At 37.7% G+C, this 18,091-nt stretch overlaps 1 protein-coding gene and 1 long non-coding RNA gene across 2 annotated transcripts; both read left to right on the forward strand.

The window, feature by feature from the left end:
* The first annotated feature begins 141 nt into the window (after positions 1 to 141).
* Positions 142 to 3,593, forward strand: LOC311303291. Its single transcript, XR_014629744.1, has 3 exons — positions 142 to 691; positions 2,337 to 2,478; positions 2,773 to 3,593. It is a non-coding gene; the product is annotated as an uncharacterized lncRNA (long non-coding RNA).
* Positions 3,594 to 3,605: 12 nt separating this feature from the next.
* On the forward strand, positions 3,606 to 18,078 carry matr3l1.1 (matrin 3-like 1.1). The gene is made up of 22 exons (XM_084429688.1): positions 3,606 to 3,738; positions 4,441 to 6,023; positions 6,789 to 6,850; positions 7,039 to 7,077; positions 7,171 to 7,220; positions 7,303 to 7,415; positions 7,566 to 7,676; positions 9,076 to 9,201; positions 9,516 to 9,632; positions 9,739 to 9,863; positions 10,037 to 10,988; positions 11,709 to 11,787; positions 11,923 to 11,957; positions 12,065 to 12,196; positions 14,268 to 14,407; positions 14,520 to 14,706; positions 14,832 to 14,963; positions 15,046 to 15,176; positions 15,732 to 15,789; positions 15,955 to 16,093; positions 17,163 to 17,284; positions 17,410 to 18,078. The coding sequence occupies exons 2-22, from the start codon at positions 4,656 to 4,658 to the stop codon at positions 17,422 to 17,424; spliced, it is 4,233 nt and encodes a 1,410-aa protein (XP_084285814.1). The 5' UTR covers positions 3,606 to 3,738; positions 4,441 to 4,655; the 3' UTR covers positions 17,425 to 18,078.
* The last annotated feature ends 13 nt before the right edge of the window (positions 18,079 to 18,091 follow it).

Below are 18,091 nucleotides of genomic sequence, written 5' to 3' on the forward strand. Positions count from 1 at the left end.
TCTTCAATCATTAATGTGCCACGGCCACGCTTGAATTCCCGCTCAGCTTCTAACAGTAAACCCGCCTCCTTAGATTTGATTGGCTCCAAAAGCTCTGTTTCACCTTTAGGTAAAGTTGACGGAAAGAAATTTCAGTGTCTCATGACTAATTTACATTATTAGGGACAGTCGTTTTAATAGCCGTTGCATTAGGAGTATTGTTTTTGGGTCCGAGAGAAGGGTATAAAACTGAAGTTGAAAGTGCATGAATCTTGACACATGCGCGTTTTACGACAGGGCTGACGTGATTACGATACAACCGGGAGCGCTATTTACAACAGAGGACACAATACTTCATGGGTTATGCTCCAATTTAAATGTGATACAGAGCTGCATTTGTTTCTTTTTCAAAATGGTGCGTATGTGTGCTTTTCCTGGATGCTTCAACAGACAGAAAGCAGTGAGATTACGTCCGCGGGCGTTATCTCCAGGGGAAAGGCTGACTTTCCACAGATTCCCACTCAATGATCCTGAGCGACTGAGGCTCTGGCTGCTCGCGGTTCAACGGGATACCAGTTTACCCATTCAGTCTCTCGAAGTTTTGAGGCTGTGCAGTGAACATTTCTCACGAGACGATTTCAAATCAGACGAGGCAAATGCACGACGATATCTGAAATCAACAGCTGTGCCTGTGTTGTTTTTAAAAATTAAGGTATGTGAGGAGAAAATGTAAATTCTGATGAAAACGAAACCCGCTCCGTTCTAAAACTGTATGACTTTACTTTATTCTGTGGATAACAACAGAAGATAAATCGCGATGAATCGGAATTAACTTAAAGGGATAGTTCACTTTTAAATTAATTTTTGATATGTTTTAGCTTACCTCAAGGGCATCCAAGATGTAGGTGTCTTTGTTTCCGCAGTAGTTTCAATTTTGATATTTTTAGGTCTCATATAATGCAGGTCTATGGTCACTGGCTCAAAACACAAGCACAGAGTCCAAATTAAAACAATTCCCCATCGTCCAAATGAAACAATTCCCCATCATAAGTACACATTGATGGCCTAAGACACGAAACGAGCGGTTTGTGTGAGAAAACGAACAGTATTTATATCGTTGTTATCTCTTGAAAACAGCACACGTCCAAATGATCTGACGGCGCGGGCGGGTATAGACCGTATGGCTACGGTTTCGTTCCAATGAACTGCAGTAGCCAAGGCGACATCTATGTATATATCTATACCCGCCCGCGCCGTCAGATCATTTGGACGTGTGCTGTTTTCAAGAGATAACAACAACGATATAAATACTGTTCGTTTTCTCACACAAACCGCTCGTTTCGTGTCTTAGGCCATCAATGTGTACTTATGATGGGGAATTGTTTCATTTGGACGATGGGGAATTGTTTTAATTTGGACTCTGTGCTTGTGTTTTGAGCCAGTGACCATAGACCTGCATTATATGACTGACAGACAAGAACGGTTTGACCTAAAAATATCAAAATTGAAACTACTGCGGAAACAAAGACACCTACATCTTGGATGCCCTTGAGGTAAGCTAAAACATATCAAAAATTAATTTCAAAGTGAACTATCCCTTTAAGGCTTTTCTTTAAAGAGTACGAGGCTGGTACGAGCGAGGGCACATAATCATTTAAAAATGTATATTTTATTAACCCTTTAATAAACGGAGACACCAGCTAAATAATTTGTTATTCCACAGAAACTGGAAGGGTTAAAACATTACTATTAAAACTTTATTATTTGTTGTGTAGTGCATTTTATGACAGCGCACTTTATCTGATTTTCAACATCCATTCCAACAGCATGATGGGTTGTTTTAGGAGACTCAGAGTGAATTTTGTAGGGATGCGCCGAGATGATAACAGATCATTCTTTATATTTGAAAGCCGATAGCTGATATTGGGCGATAAAGTACAAATTTTTATATAATTTTGCGAGCCTGATTACTAAAACAAAAGTCTCACCATCAAAAGCTATCCCAAGCACACAATTATAATGTTCTCATAATTTTATGTAGCCCGTATGATAGACTTGCGCTGCACATGTTGCACTTTTTTTTTTTGAAGTGATTCCAATCATATTTCAAGCAATTCAAAACCATCATGGCGAACAGTGCGCATCTGAAGTGTCTCAGCTGAAGGAAATAATCCATTATTTATCGGCTTCGGCCAAATTTTCTTATTGGCCCGATAACAATAACATTAAAAATGAACATCGGCCGATACCGATATGGTGGCCGATATGTTGTGCATCCCGAGAATTTAGCCCGGACAGGTTCCTCAAGGGGTAGACAAAGATTTATCCACTTCTTGTCTTTGCTGTTTTTTGACCAGGAGGGTGAAGATGATGAGACTGTTACTCCTCCACCTGTTTTATCAGAGAAGATTGTGAAAACGGGAGAAAAGGGCACTTCACCTGCACCACGTGTAATAAAGCTTGAAAAAAGCCATGCTGCTCTTGATAATGTCTCATTTGGTAAGATGGCTTGGTTTTTGCTTATAAATTGTTTCACAAATCCATACATTTGACTTCACAGCTTCACAGCCTATCCTGACCAAGAACATGGTGAAAATGCAAATCCAATTATGATCGAAGTGTTATTACAACGAATATCTTATTAACATGGTGTCTTTGTTGTTACAATGCGAGGATTCGTGAGAATGCAGAACCGAAGTAGTTTTGACATCACTAACTGTGACACTGTTATTGTACAAAAACGTCTCTGAAACAAATGTTCCTTCTTTTTTTCCCATCTGAAATATTTGGAAGAGGAGGAAGCCAGAGCACAGAACAATGGAGTAAAGAAATGAACTCATGCTGGATTTTCTCTTCATATGTCCATTATGCTGGTTTTTTTTTTTTTTTTTTTTTTTTTAATAATTAGACTGAGGGGTTGCTTCTTTTAATGCAGTGATGAAATTTGGTGCATTCATAAGAAATTCCTAGCTGTTCTGTCGATTTAGATGTGGAGTTTAACACATTTTACGCCATAATTGCTACTACTACTACTGTTTTTGTTTTTCTCTTCTTTTATTAAACTTACAGCATTAATTTTTTTTTGTGTGTGTATTTTGTGAAAGGAGATGTGAACTAATTACTTCATTGTTATAATGTAATTAATCAGTCTTGTTCAGATCACGTGGGTAACTTAAAACAATCAAATTATTTTGTAAACCCCTTAAAGGTAGTTTTTGTATATTTTATTTTTACTTACCACCATTTGACAATGGTATACTTCAAGGCTTTGTAATACAGAAACACTAAATGTCCAGAAAATATCAATTTTGGTTCTCCCTTGTAAGTAAATCAGTGTCTCTGTCTCTGGTCTATATAAAACCTCAAATATTTACAGGGATTTTTGGAAAGTAAAAAAACAGTGGGCTTTACCCTTTTACACTCTATATGGTTTAACCTTGGCAGCCACAGTTTTCTCTGCTTTACTTTAGTTAATACAGTTATTGTTACTACTGCAACATCACCAATTACAATAGGTAAATATTGGCATACATTTCATTACGTTGGTGCTGAATGCCAAGTTATCACAGCTTTATTTTTTTAAAGCAATTATTTCTAAATAAAATGTTATGAACTGACTGGTCTGTGGTGACTTTTATTTCTTAAAATATTGCGTTTCCGGAAAAAAAAAAAAACAACCGAGACAAGAAGCACAGCCATCATCAGAACTGCTGCTTTACAGACCTTCAGTGATCATTTTTTCCAGCTTGTGTAACTTAGGTGAGTTTATATAAATGGTTTAGACTAAATTATTAGTTTCTACGTAATATCTGTAATTTGGTGATGCGTCATATCGCATTAGCGGAAATATGGCGCTTAGCTTAGCATCAGGCCCAAACGCAAACGATTCAGCATTCATGCAAAACAATCCCAAATTGCTCTTTATCTTTATGTTGGAAAAACGAACTCCATCCACGATTCCCCCATTGAGGTAGTTTATATGAAATCACCAGCTTTGACATGCACTAATATTCTTTTTATTTAATATATATATATGTACTTTTTAAAATGCCGTTTTAATATCAGTATTGTAAATTCATGTCAAAGACTACATAAAAGTGCTTTGTTAAAATCCTGTTGAAATGAAAGCAAAAGTGATTAAAAGTTGTGGGGAGACTACACAACAGTACTTTATAAAACCATGCTGAAATGAAAGCAAAAGTGAATAAAGTTGTGGGGGGGAATTTTTTAAAGGTAAATGTATCCAGTTAAAATTGCTTTCCCTTATCGATGTGTATACAATTTAGCCTAAAATATTAATGAACTAAGAAAAGTTTATGGACATATGTCTATCATTGTATTGATGTACCAAGGTTATTTACTTTACTAATTGTCATAGTACTGGCTTGATACAGCTGAAGTTTTAAAAAGCAAATCCAGTGACATCCACAAAGTGTGAATGATTTGATTTTTCATCTCAAGGTAAGACTGAAACAGGTGACGCACCTCACTGGATTCATCGGCAGATCTTTCACCTGGAGCTGACCTCTACAACATTTTAATATCAGTAAGGAGATTCTCCTTATTGACATCTTTTTAACAGGTGAGCAGCAGCCATCACTGCAAGAGTTGCTTTGTTTAGCAGTACCTGAAGGGTCCTACACTCATTTGACCACGTGGAACTTTGACTTTGAGACATGTCTTACAATCATCCATATCGAAACCCACCAGACGATTTCAGCGTAAACAATGACAAGTACAACGACTCGCAACGAATCCATCCCCGGGAGTCTAATGCTTACATGTCAAGAATTAGGAACACATCTCAAGAGCAGACATCTCTATCTTCATCAGAAATGTCGATCTTCCCACCTGGTAAGGCTTTGTCATTTCTGCATAGCTGTGGACTGGATGCTGAAGACCTGAAAACTCTGGCCGAGCTTCCTGAGCATCTCATCACAGCCGATGCCCTTCCTGACCTTCTTGCAGAGATCAAAAAGAAGAAAATGTCTAGCACTTCTTCATCTAGGTCCAGTGCGCTCCAAGCCAGTACATCAACTCGCCCCTGGGATGATAGGAGCCACACTCAGTCGGTTGAGTATCCATTAGATTTGCCCGTGCGTCAGTCGTATTCCCTTAATCGAGAGCAGGTTCCAACCTGGGATGAGCGCTGGGGAGATGTCCAACAAACAAGCTCTCAAACACGCACATACACCAGTTCAGAGCCAAACTATGTGGTTGAGTACAACCATCTGAAAGACAAAAAGTCTTATTTTGATAATGCGTCGCCTTATGCCACAGAACCATCAAGGCAGAAAACGTCAGTTGTCTCGCAGTCTTACGCTAACTACAGCAGAGACGTCGGTCAATCATCACATCTGTCCAGTAGGGACATAAGTCAATCCTCACATCGCTCTGGCAGAGACGTCAGTCAGTCCTCGCATCTGTCCAGTAGAGACGTCAGTCAGTCCTCGCATCTGTCCAGTAGAGACGTCAGTCAGTCCTCACATCTGTCAAGCAGGGACGTTGGTCTTCCGTCACTCCTGTCCAGTAGAGATATCAATCAATCCTCACAGCGCTCTAGCAGAAACATCAGTCAGTCCTCACATCTGTCCAGTAGAGACGTCAGTCAGTCCTCACATCTGTCCAGTAGAGACATCAGTCAGTCCTCGCATCTGTCAAGCAGGGACGTTGGTCTTCCGTCACTCCTGTCCAGCAGAGATGTCGGGCCGCCCTCAGTTTTTTCCAGCCGAGGCGTCGGTTCACACACACTCATGTCCAGAAGAGACATCGTTCCCCCTTCAAACCTGTCCAGCAGAGACATCGGCCCACCTTCGTTCTTGCCCAGCAGAGACGTTGGTCTACCCTCACTCCTGTCCATTAGAGACCTTGCTCCACCGTCACGCCTGTCCAGCAGAGATGCCAGTCAATCTTCACATCAACGGAAGAAACCGGTGATTCATATAGTGCCTACAAGGAAGGAGGCGTCAGATTTCCATGGGAAAACTCCACCAGTGTTTCCCTATGCATGCGTACTCTGCGAAATCACTGTCCTCTCTAACAAGGTAAGTAGCCTTTTGTTCTCAGATTCTACTTTACCAGCTATTTACCAGACAATTTCAGGCAAAATACACATGAGCGTACCTGGGCATATGAGGTAAGTCCAAGTAGCATGTTTATTATCCGTGTAGGAAGCAAAGCATTAAAGGCATAGTTTAATCCAAAATGAAAATTATGTAATTTATTTATCCTCCTCATGTTGTACCAAACACGATAAAGACAAAAGTAACATAAAAGCAGTCACCTTGCAAGCTAAATGCCAAATTTTCAGAAGCCTATAGCTAGACTAAAGTCGTTGTCCCTCTGCCATTGTCTTTAAATCTCATTCTCGCTTTCACATATATGCGAATTTGCTGCATCATGACCGGTCACGAGACATGCAAGAACCAACGAAGTTTGATGTCACTGATGCCATACAGGGTGTGACGCATGCTCCTGCAGGGATGAGATTTTAGAAATTTTTCACCGAATAATGACTGGATAATTGACTTACTGGTCATTGTGCTTTTGTTTGACTTATTCTGTTAAGAAATAGAACACCCAAAATTCTAAATCGAGTTGAATTTGATTTAATATTCAGTTGGAGGGCTTGAGATTTATCACTGTGAAATCAGCACAAACAGTATGCATGACATTTGTAAATGCTTTCATTTAAAATTGACATCCATAATCCGTATGGACACAGAAAGTCTATACATTTACTTTGATTTTCATATTATAAATTATGGTGAGGTATAACTGAATATTGAGAGATGTTACTTGTGTTTTAGGACTGGTCTGTGCATGTAAAAGGACCCCAACATGCTAATAGTCAACTCAGTCTTGTGGAAAAGTAAGTTATATTCAACTTTGTTGTCAATCATGTTGTCGCTAGATATTCATTTCTGGCCAACACAAAATGTCAAGTGGTTGTACAAACAAAGGATGTGCAATTCTTTGCGACATTTTATAAAGGAGTAATAATATTTTGTATTTATATCTTGTTTTATAATGTGGTATAACCTCTTTGTGTACCATTAGATATCCAGAGTGGGATCAGACAATCCAATCTGCTCGAAGGTAGAATTATTCCCCCATTATATCTTTCGTAAAAACACAGCACAATTCCAGAAATTTGTTGGTTTACATGCTAAACGTATAACACTTCAACAGAATTGAGTCCCGTTCCGAGGATTCAAAGTCCAGATCGACGCAGGAACGAGGTAAAGCCTTTTCCCCCTCCATAGTCATTTGATCATCTTTAAGAGGTGCTCTTTTATTTTGATCGTGTTTTGTTTTTTTCAGGTGGAACCTCAAGCAGTAGAAATGGATCGTCAAGCAGCAAAATTGCAACATCGAGCAGTAAAAGTGGATCATCAAGCAGTAAAAACCTGAATAAAACCCAAGCCACAACAAAGGTGGGTTTTTGTTTCGTTTGCTGTTAGCAAAAATAAATTGTAAACACCTGATATAGTTTTACCATAAATATTTCTCGCCATGAAAAACATGGCGTTTGCTGCTGTACATGTTATAATGTTTTGACATTTTTCTACAAAATTTGAATACAGTGCAAAGTGGTGTGTGTAAAGTTCGAAGTGGATGATGTGGACGAAGCTTACCTGAAAAAATTGCTTGGCCAGTTTGGAGCGATTGTCAAAATTATCATGTTTCCTAAATTGGTATGGTATTTTATTTTTCATTTATATATGGGCCGTTCTACAGAATTGGTTCAAAGGCAGAGTTGGAAACATCTTGAAAAAAATGTCAAGAAAAATAAGTATGTATGTATACAAATTGTATATTATCCCAGGTACACATTTATAGTAATTGTACAGTTAATTCTCATATTGTATTTTTAGAAAGTTTTGGAATATTTTTCTTCTCCCCAAATTTGTCACTACCAAAACACAATAATATATAATTTAATAAGAAGAGTTATATTGACCTATTAAGATTTTCTTTATATCTTCTACCCTGTAAATATTTTATTAAAAAGGTTTCACAGGTAAATCAGTAACAATTAAAATAGCATTTTATGGAATTACACCCCAAAAAAGTATGCTTACTTGCTGAAAAAAAAGTGTTTGGTAGTGACATTCCTTAAAGTTACACACAGATTTTCAGACTTTTGAACACATTTACTTCAAAATGATGGGATGTAACTATGAGAGAGAGGGACACAGGAATATTTTACTGGTCAAAAATATAGGGGTGTGGTTAAAATCAGTCTCAGCCAATGGACTAAAACATTGGTTTTGGTAGTGACATGAAAATGTGGGACAGATTTTTTTTTACATGAAGTTTCATGATTTACAAAGAAAAACAAAATAACTGCAACTGCAAAAAATTTGAAAACAACAATGGAATAAAAAGCAAAAATTATTTCAATATTATTTTCATAAGTTTACATTTTAGGGGTTAGGGTTCGGGACACCCACCTCTCAATTGAAAGTACCCAATAAATTATGTTTGTTTTTATATATATATATATATATATATATATATATATATATATATATATATAGCTTACTGATATTTTAAATAGTATTGGGTTCCAATAGATAACAGAAGGATCTTAGGCCCCGTCCACACTACTGCGTTTTCGTTTAGAAACGGAGAATTAAAACGAATACGATCTCCGTCCACACCAGCGTTTTAGCTGCGTATTAGAATTGATCTCCGTCCACATTAAAACGACTGAAAATGCGGATCACGTGACCATTCACCAACACTGGGCATGCGCGAGCCGGTGTAAACACAACTTCATTGATAAAATTATCCCACCATGCGCTGGTTCTTCCAGGGTTAACCCAAAACTGACGCTCCATGTACACGGTCGATACCGGGAAGTGGGGCAAAAGGTCTCCGTTTTTAAACGAAAACGCAGTAGTGTGGACGGGGCCTTAGTAAACATCTAAGATTTTAATACATGCTTTTTAAATGTGTTTTTTGGTTGTGGACAGCAGTTTGCACCATTTTTGTATAATGGCCCATATAACTCCTTTAACAAATTTATTTTAATCTGTTTTATGCTTAAATGGGCTTTAATAATTGTTCTTGAAATTTGTCATTTTGTAGGCTTTTGTGGAGATGGGAACAGCAGGCCAGGCAGAGGATATAGTAAAATATTTCTTACACAACCCCTTGTGTATCAGAGGAGAAATGATACAATTTTCTCTGTCTGCAGCATTCAGTTTCCTACAGGTGAATTATGATCATTGGAATTTTATGTTAAATGCTTATGTTGAAAGATTGAAGGTGCTGTAGACTAGACCACCAAATATGAGTGCCCTCTTCCTAAAACTTTAACTGCATATAAAGCTGGATATGATGATTATGTTGAATGATTCACTTCAACTTAATGCGCTCAGCTTCTTGCTTCCCAGTCTAAGGCACCTAATTCAGTTATATCTGGAAGGTGTCAGGGATATTTTCCAAGTGACTTGCATCCACTTGATTTGTTTTAGTTTAGAGATTCGGCACTAATTGTTGATTGAATGATTTCCTTTGTTTCACAGAGTTCTCTTGTTGTGAGCTTTTCACCATTACCTTCTGGAGAGGGCGTAAGCTCTGAGTTGACGGCCATTGCTAAGCGTTTCGGATCAGTAAAACATTCGCTGTTTCTGCCAAGCCGGGTAGCCAAACTTATTATTGTGCAAATATTTCTATTCACTTATTCTTATGCCATGTTCTGTCTCTTCAGTTACCTATATAGTGTAAAGACTCTTTGTATTTGTACAGGGATATGTGGAGATGGCCAGTGTGGAAGAGGCCAACAAGTTGGTGGAGCACTATTCAACCAATTCACTCAAATTAAAAGGAAAAACCATTAACGTTTGCTTCTCAGCTGAGTACCAGACGCTTAGGTAAACCCATTCTGCTGATTTTATGCTGACTTGTAAAAACAAAAGGTTTTTTTTTTTTTTTTTGCATTTGGACATTACTATGCTAGTGATATTATGAACTTAATTGAATGTAAAAAAAAATCCATTCTGCTTCTAAAATGTTAGCATGTTTGTTATTTCACTCTATGGTCCAGTGATGTTGACAAAGAAAAATCACCAGTACCTTATAGCAGCAGGAGGAGGAGGAATAGCAGCCCAAAAAGGAGAACCCGTAGTTCCCGAAGAGACTCTCCCAGCCCCAAAAGAAGAGCCTCTGAAGAGAGGTCCAGGTCTCGCAGGAGTCAGGACTCTAAGAAACGAGAAGAAAGTCGACGCTCTCGGGAGAAAACCAAGGAGAGCTCTAGACGGGACAGCTCATCTAAATCCCATTCCAAAAGAAGCTCTCCTTCAAAAGAACAGAAACCGAAAACAACAACAGAAGAGAGTGTGGAGGAGATGGTTGAACAAGACAAAGATCAGTCTGACATCATGGGGGATGATAGTGATCTTGAAGGAGTGGCAGTTATAGCAGATGACTGTGAAGAACTGAATTCAGAAGATGAGCTCACAGTAGATGACGATGATGAGGAATATGATATCACAGATTCTCTGACAGAACAGGATACACTTGAAGACGTCCAAACTGTGAAAGAGTCAAATGATGAGACTAAACCTTCAGATATGGACACATCGAACGCACAGTCAGAGACATCAGAGTGTGTACCAACTGCTACAACTTCAGATAGATCAACTGATTGTAAGGAAGCCCAGGAGCTTCAACAAGGAGAGCAAAAAGGGCTTCAACAAGGAGAGCAAAAAGAGCCTCAACATGAAGATCAAAAAGAGATTCAACAAGAAGAGCTTCAACAAGAAGAGCAAAAAGAGATTCAACAAGAAGAGCTTCAACAAGGAGAGAAAAAAGAACTACAACAAGAAGAGCAAATAGAGCTTCAACAAGAAGAGCTTCAACAAGGAGAGCAAAAAGAGCTTCAACAAGGAGAGCTTCAAGGAGAGCAAAAAGAGCTTCAACAGGGAGAGCAAAAAGAGATCCATCAAGAAGAGCTTCAACAAGGAGAGCAAAAAGATGAAACAGTGGAAATGGAAGAGGTAAACACAACTGAGAGTAACAGTTACATACATTTTGAAGTTCAGCAGCTAGGGAAACAGATCATAAAATTGTCATGCCAACCGTCAGTCTGCTATGAGCGAGGGATGGAGAGGAGGTGCGGTAAAGTAAAATCCCTGCCCTCTATTCAATATGCCATTTCACTTGGAAATACTGTGATCAAGATCTTGACCAAAAATGTATGCACCTCTTGATGGAAATAAATGTTGTGATGTTATTTCCATCAAGAGGTGCATCAATTTTTGGTCAAGATCTTGTATTGACAATGCTAGAGTCGAGCACTCTGTAAAGTCTCCTCCAGCACATCTCAAAGACTTTCACTGAATTTAAGGTCTGGACTCAGAGGTGCCAATTCATGTGTGAAAGTGATTTGTCATGCTCCCTCACAACCATTCTTTCACAATTTGAGCCTGATGAATCTTGACATTGTCATCCTCGAATATGGCCATGATGTGTCTTCCTACATGGTTGATTAAGAAATGAAAATCTACACACTCCATCAATTTTTAGAAGAACTGTTGCCAAACATATAACATACTAGAAACAATGATCCAGTCATAGACTCTTAAGCATTTGCCTTACTTGTTTTGACAGTGTATTGGCAGTGTATTTCAGTTGATTTGGTAGTGATACACAGTTATTAATTGCATTATATATTTAAAAATATAAAGAAACAAATCTCTTTTGTTCTGTTTGTGTAGAAGGCAACAGATTTTACTGGGAATCTAGAAAACTTGCCCACCCCAGATGAATTTAAGGAGGAAGTGCTGAAAGAACAAGGTATTTATTTTGCACAGTTATTTAATAATTCAACCATAAAAACAATAAAGTTCTGCTGTATGTTTGTGTAGTTTTTTCTTTATTAATTTTGGAGATTTCAGAGATAATTGAGGAAGTATGCTCATTCTGTTTTAGGTAATAAAATGGAGATCTCCGCTTCAAGCACTGAGGTTAGTCGGTTTTCGCTTCAAAAGCGTATGTGATTTCTTTATTTTTTTTTATACGGAATTTTTTTTTTTGAATTTTGAGTTCTGTATAATTTGCTTAATTTCTTTAGGAAAAGTATGGCAAAGTTCTTGAGGTGGCAGGTTTTCCAGTGGCTAAAAAATTCAGTCAAAAAGATTTGCTGAAAATTGGGGGAAAATACGGAGATGTGGTAGACTGCTGTTTGGTTCGCTGCAATCGAAAGGTAAAATGATTAAATTCAACATTGAAGAGAAGGAACTGTTCATATGCAGTCTATAATTCTTGTATTTCAGTTTAAAACATACTTGCATGCATATTAAATGTGCGCCTCTTTGAAACTCGCACAAAAGAAATGGATGTACCAGATTTATTTTTTTTTTTTACATTTTCAATCCCTCCCCACCCAACCCAGAACAACCTGCCTTAGATGATGTTAATTAAACAATAATAGTACAAAAGATGATGAAAATAATAATTATAATAATAGATACAATATTAAAATAAAATAACAAAGATATAAAAATATGCAACAGTTAAACAATGATTATGTTTATATAAAAAAAAAAAAAAAGGGGGGGGGGGGGGAGAGTAACAGCTGGACACCACAGTCAAAGATGTAACAATGATACAACAATAAACACAAGCCCTACATATTTACACATGTAAATACCTGGAAAAACACCTGGAGCACATGTATCTGAGCATCAAATACCACGAGATGGTCATATAGACAGTTGTGTGTAAAAGAAAAAGTTACAATACCAATGTAAATCCCACTACTCCCCGGGAAGTACATTTATGGCAGAGAAATAGGATAATAAGGGTTGCCAGACAAAAGAGAATTTATGGGAACCTCTAATTGAATATTTAATCTTTTCCAAGTGTAGGTATAACATCAAGTCCTAAAGCCAATGCGATGCTTTAGGTGGGATTGTAGATTTCCAATGTAGTAACACCCGTCTGCGAGCCAATAAGGATGCAAAAGCAATAATGTTTAGTTGTCTTTGAGTCAGATTCAATTCATCACCTGGAGCACCAAATATAGCAAATTCAGCACATGGCTTCAGTTGTACTTTACATGCTTTAGAGAGTATCAAATATGGTTGACCAATAAACAGTAAGTGTGGGGCACGTCCAAAACATGTGAGTCAGATCAACTTCTCCAGTGTGATCAATCTTATACAGGTCTTATCATAGGTAGGATTAAAAGAGGCAATCCTTGCTTAGGTGCACACAGTGCAAAACCTTACACTGTATAAGACTCAATCGGGCACAAGAGGTACTACCATTCACTCTGTGGAGGGCATTGCTCCAGAACTCCTCTGAAAATACTGTTCCAAGCTCTTTCTCCCATCCACTTTTAACTTTGTCTGTTCCTGAACTTTTTAAGGACACGAAAATTTTATATATTCTTGAAATAAAACCTTGTAGATGGAGAGGAGCCTCCAACAGAGAGTCTGCAGGAGACTTAGATAGGATATGTGGAAATGATGGGCTTTGGGCATTCACAAAATGTTGTATCTGAAAATAACGAAAAAGGTCAGCTTGATTAAGATTGAATTAAAACTAGCAAAGAGACCATCAATATAAAGATCACCAAATTGAGCAATGCCCTTATCTTGCCATTGTGCAGAATGCAGAGTCTAGTTTGGCAGGGAGGAATGCATGATTAGTACATATTGGGCTCTGAAGCAGAAGTGCTCGTCTTGACTGCAAATGTTGGCGTAGCTGAGTCCATATTTTAAGAGTAGAATGTACAACCGGATTTGATGCATATTGTGCTATTTTAATAGGTAGGCTAGATGTTACCAGGGCTTGTAAAGAGGTTGCTGTGCAGGATTTAGATTCCGTTTCACACCAATCAGTGGTACCTGATGAGTGCATCCAGTAGGCTATCTTTTGAACTTGAGCTGCCCAATAATAATATAAGAGATTAGGGAAAGCTAAACCTCCATCACTCCTATTTTTCTGGAGAAACTCTTTCCGAATCCTAGGGGTTTTCCCATCCCATATAAAACTGGAAATAAGTTTGTCTATTCTGTTGAAAAAAGCTTTGGATAAGAAGATGGGAAGGCATTGTACACTGTTAAAATTACAGTTCTTCCGAGATTCTTATATTTATTTGTTTCAATCGATGTTATGAAATACTTCTGTCTTAACATAGTCACAAGTCCAAAAATAAAGAAGTCAAATGATACAATCTTTGTGAAATTATTACCAGAAATTATTTATATAGCCTAAATGAATCAATTTCTGAAGATTCTTATGGTGGTTATATGATGTTTTCATTGCAGGTGGAGAAGGCATTAATTGAGATGGTGAATGCTGCTGATGCTGCAAAACTTGAAGCTGATTCTAAAAGGCAGCGCATTAGACTAGGTGGCAAAATATTGAGGTTAACTGTGTCAAAGACGTACAGCCAAGTAAATGAAGGGTAACTTAATTTCTCAAATAAAATCATTTTCCTATTGCTTTATTGTGCTTGGGTGTTCTGATGTGCCCAGTCATATGAGAATCACAACAGATGATGTTTGATTCTGTTTCAGGAAAAGTGGTGACTCTGACTCAGGGAGAGCGGATGGTCAGGAACATGTTGAAGAGAAAAATAAGGAGCCCTCGTGCTTATTGACGTCCAGTGAGGAGAGTACAGTAGTGATGGCCGAGACTAAGACCTCTGAAGAAGCTGCTGAGACCAACACGGATGCAATCATGCAAACGTCTAGTGATGAGGAGGTAAAATCAAGAAATGATTTAACTCTGAGTCTAAAATGAATCTCTAATATAATAACATTTTCTTTTTCTGGGGGCCACAAAACATGTGTAAGCATTGCAGTATCGTTCTTTTTCCAATACTTCAGGAAGAGTATGGTAGAGTCCTCCGGATCAGAAATCTTCCAATGCCTGATGAATACAATGATGCAGATTTTCTGAGCATCGCAGAACCATATGGGAAAGTAAAACGTCATTGGATGTTTCGCCTCCATCGAACAGTTAGTAAATACATATTCAGAAAAACATATTAAGTGGTTTCATCAATGAAATCTTACAATTCTCTTTTTTTTTTTTTTTCAGGGATTGATTGAAATGGAAAATGCCTGTGATGCTGAGAAGGTTGTATCTGCGGCCAATATGAATAAAATTACAGTTGCTGGAAAACATCCCAAGGTTTCAGTGTCTACCAAACATGCCCATTTAAATAAAAGGTATTGAATTGAATTTATGTACTTAATGCACTTGACTGTTCATGGGAAAATGCACATTCAGAACTTTGAACCCATATGGAGAATCTTTAACTAAGAGTCAGGGTTGCAAAACATTTTTTATAGTCAGCAATTAATTGAATTATCAATTAGTCAAGTGATGTCACTTTTCAGTAATGAAAGATGCCTTTCTATTGGAAAAAGTGCTCAACCCAACACAGTCACCATTAGATGTTACTGAGCTAAGTGCAACAGAAAAAAAAGTTAAGTAACTTTGAAATTAAATAATTGTTGGACGTTAAATGTAGGTTTAATTAAATCCTACATCTAACAGGTATATAAAAGTCTCTTACAATCACAGGAAATATAAAGTCACTGTTCTTCTGATTGAAAACTGGAAAAAAAACTTATTTATTTTTTGCTTTTTAGCCTACAATGTGCACATAGTTTGAAGGAAAACAATGTATTTTTTCATAAAAGACGTACAATTCTGAAAATAATAAATCATTGCGTCACTATACTGATTTAGCATCTTTCTGTTTTGTATTGTTTTGCTAGGTACTTTCTACATGGACCTAGTGATGGTTCTGTACAAACATCTACTGAGTTGGAGAAGGTAAATGATGAAACCAAAACACAAAACTGTTTTTTTTTGTCATCTATCCAAACATCAGTGAATGTTGAGATCAATTATTGTCACTATATTATTTAGCTTTTAGCTGCTGCTCTGCAGTATACCTACTGATACTGTGTGTTTAATGATGAATTACACTGGTTTTAGGAGTTGTGGAGTGATAATCAGGATGTCGACTCAAAGGAAGATGAGAAGCAGGTTTCTGATGTTGATGGTGGAAATGGAATGGAGGCTGAAAATTCTGAAAGTTTGTCAGAGGCACAAACACCCATTATGGATCCAGTGGGTAAGAGCATGTTTCACTGCACACACTTTAGAAGCTGCTGTTACAAGCCCAACCCGGAAAGATCTGTGTAGGGTTCCACAAACCTGGATATAAGGAATTTTAAAATGATGATTTCCAGACCTGAAGCTGCCCTGGAAATATCTATAGAGCTTCAACGCATTTAAAGGAATTTTTTACTCAAAAACTCACCCTCAAGCCATCCTCGGTGTAAATGAGTTTCTTTTTTCAGCCGAACACAATCAGAGATATATTAAATAATAGCCTGGCTCTTCCCAGCTTTGTAATGGCATTGAACAGTGCCTGAGTTTTTGAAGCTCCAAAAAGTGCATTAATTATAATAGTAATCCATACGACTCCAGTCTCTTAATAAATGCCTTCTGAAACTGTGCACGTATGTCCTTTGCTGAAAGCGTTCAGGAGAGAGTCGAGTTCCGGCGGAAAGGGTGACCTCTGACCCGACATATGGCGTATGATGTAAACGTAGTGTAAACTTAGGTGAGAATTGACGAACGCAGAAGCGCAGAGTATAGGGAAAAACAAAACGGCTGTCACGAATTAGAAGACTAAAACGAGAAGTTTTAAGTAAAATTGCCAAACCACATGAACGCGTGGGTTCAGAGGTCACCCTTCCGCCAAAACTCCACTCTCTGGTGAACGCGCATAAGGCTATTGCCGGTAGACAGTGATTATAGTTTATAAAGTTTTAAATATGGGTATTTTTCTCACAAAAACCCTTCAAAAGGCATTTAATAACCCACTGGAGTCGTATGGATTACTTTTATGATGAATGCACTTTTTGGTGCTTCATAAACTCTGGCACTATTCAATGCCATTACAAGCTGGGAAGAGCCAGGATATTATGTCAAATAACTCCATTTGTGTTCGGCTGAAAGAAGAAAGTCATTTGCACCTAGGATGGCTTGAGAGCAAGTAAATTATGGGATATTTTTTGGGTGAAATGTTCCTTGAATGAAAATATGTGTGTGTATGTAGCTAGTATTGGCTACCATATAAGAAAAGCAGAAAGGCACTCATGTCTCACAACTGATCTGTTGCACTTTACCAACAGGGACAGAGTTTATTCGACCTGTGGTGGGTTACTTCTGCAGCTTATGTAATGCCATCTATGCCAGTGAGGAAGAGGCCAAGGATAACCACTGCAGGACCCCCTTGCATCATCAAAAGCTGAAGGCATAAATATTTTGCATATCTATATATCTGTTTGCATGTGTATCATATTTGATATTTTATCTGTAATGTGGTAAAACAAAATCTACAGGACTTACATATATATGTTCTTATTCTCTTTCTCTTAGGAGCACAAGGAGTGAAACGGTTCATCATTAACCTTGACTATAATCAAGCCAATCCAGAAATCCTTCATAGACATTCATGATGATAGCATACTCTAGTTTAAGGGATAGTTCACCCAAAAAATGTAAATGATGTCATCATTAACTCACCCTTGAGTTGTTCCAAACCTGTATGAGTTTTTTCTTCTGTTGAACTAAAACTTCTGTTGATCTTTTGAAGAATGTTGGTAACCAGACAGTTGACGGTAGCCATTGATTTCCATAGTAGGAGGGGAAAAAATACTATGGAAGTCAATGGTTACCGTCAACTGTCTGGTTACCAACATTCTTCAAAATATCTTAACAACAGAAGAAAAAAAAACTCATACATGTTTGGAACGACGTAAGGGTGAGTAGCCTAAATGACAAGTTTTATTTTGGGGTGAACTAACCCTTTAATTCACATATGTTATACGTGTTGTGATTTAATTTCACCCTGTTTGTTGTGGTGTTTTTCTCTTTCATTAATGATTTTATTAGTAATCTAAAACAATTTTATAGTAATCTACAAAAACAGTCCTGTTGTTGTTAAAAGGCATGTATTTTCTTACAGTGTACTGTATTAAACTTATAAGTAAAACAGAATACAGTAATATCGGTTCTGCTCAAATAAAGTCATATCCAGCTGTCAAATACGCGCGCTTGT

The sequence above is a fragment of the Rutilus rutilus genome, assembly GCF_951802725.1.
Source record: "Rutilus rutilus genome assembly, chromosome: 14".
NCBI lineage: Eukaryota > Metazoa > Chordata > Actinopteri > Cypriniformes > Leuciscidae > Rutilus > Rutilus rutilus.

Excerpts from the sequence above, each read along its gene's own strand:
- matr3l1.1 (XM_084429688.1), top strand. The coding sequence starts at position 4,656 with ATGTCTTACAATCATCCATATCGAAACCCACCAGACGATTTCAGCGTA. Across the intron at positions 7,677-9,075 it reads TTATCATGTTTCCTAAATTG|GCTTTTGTGGAGATGGGAAC; the intron begins GTATGGTATTTT and ends GTCATTTTGTAG. Across the intron at positions 9,864-10,036 it reads GCTGAGTACCAGACGCTTAG|TGATGTTGACAAAGAAAAAT; the intron begins GTAAACCCATTC and ends TCTATGGTCCAG.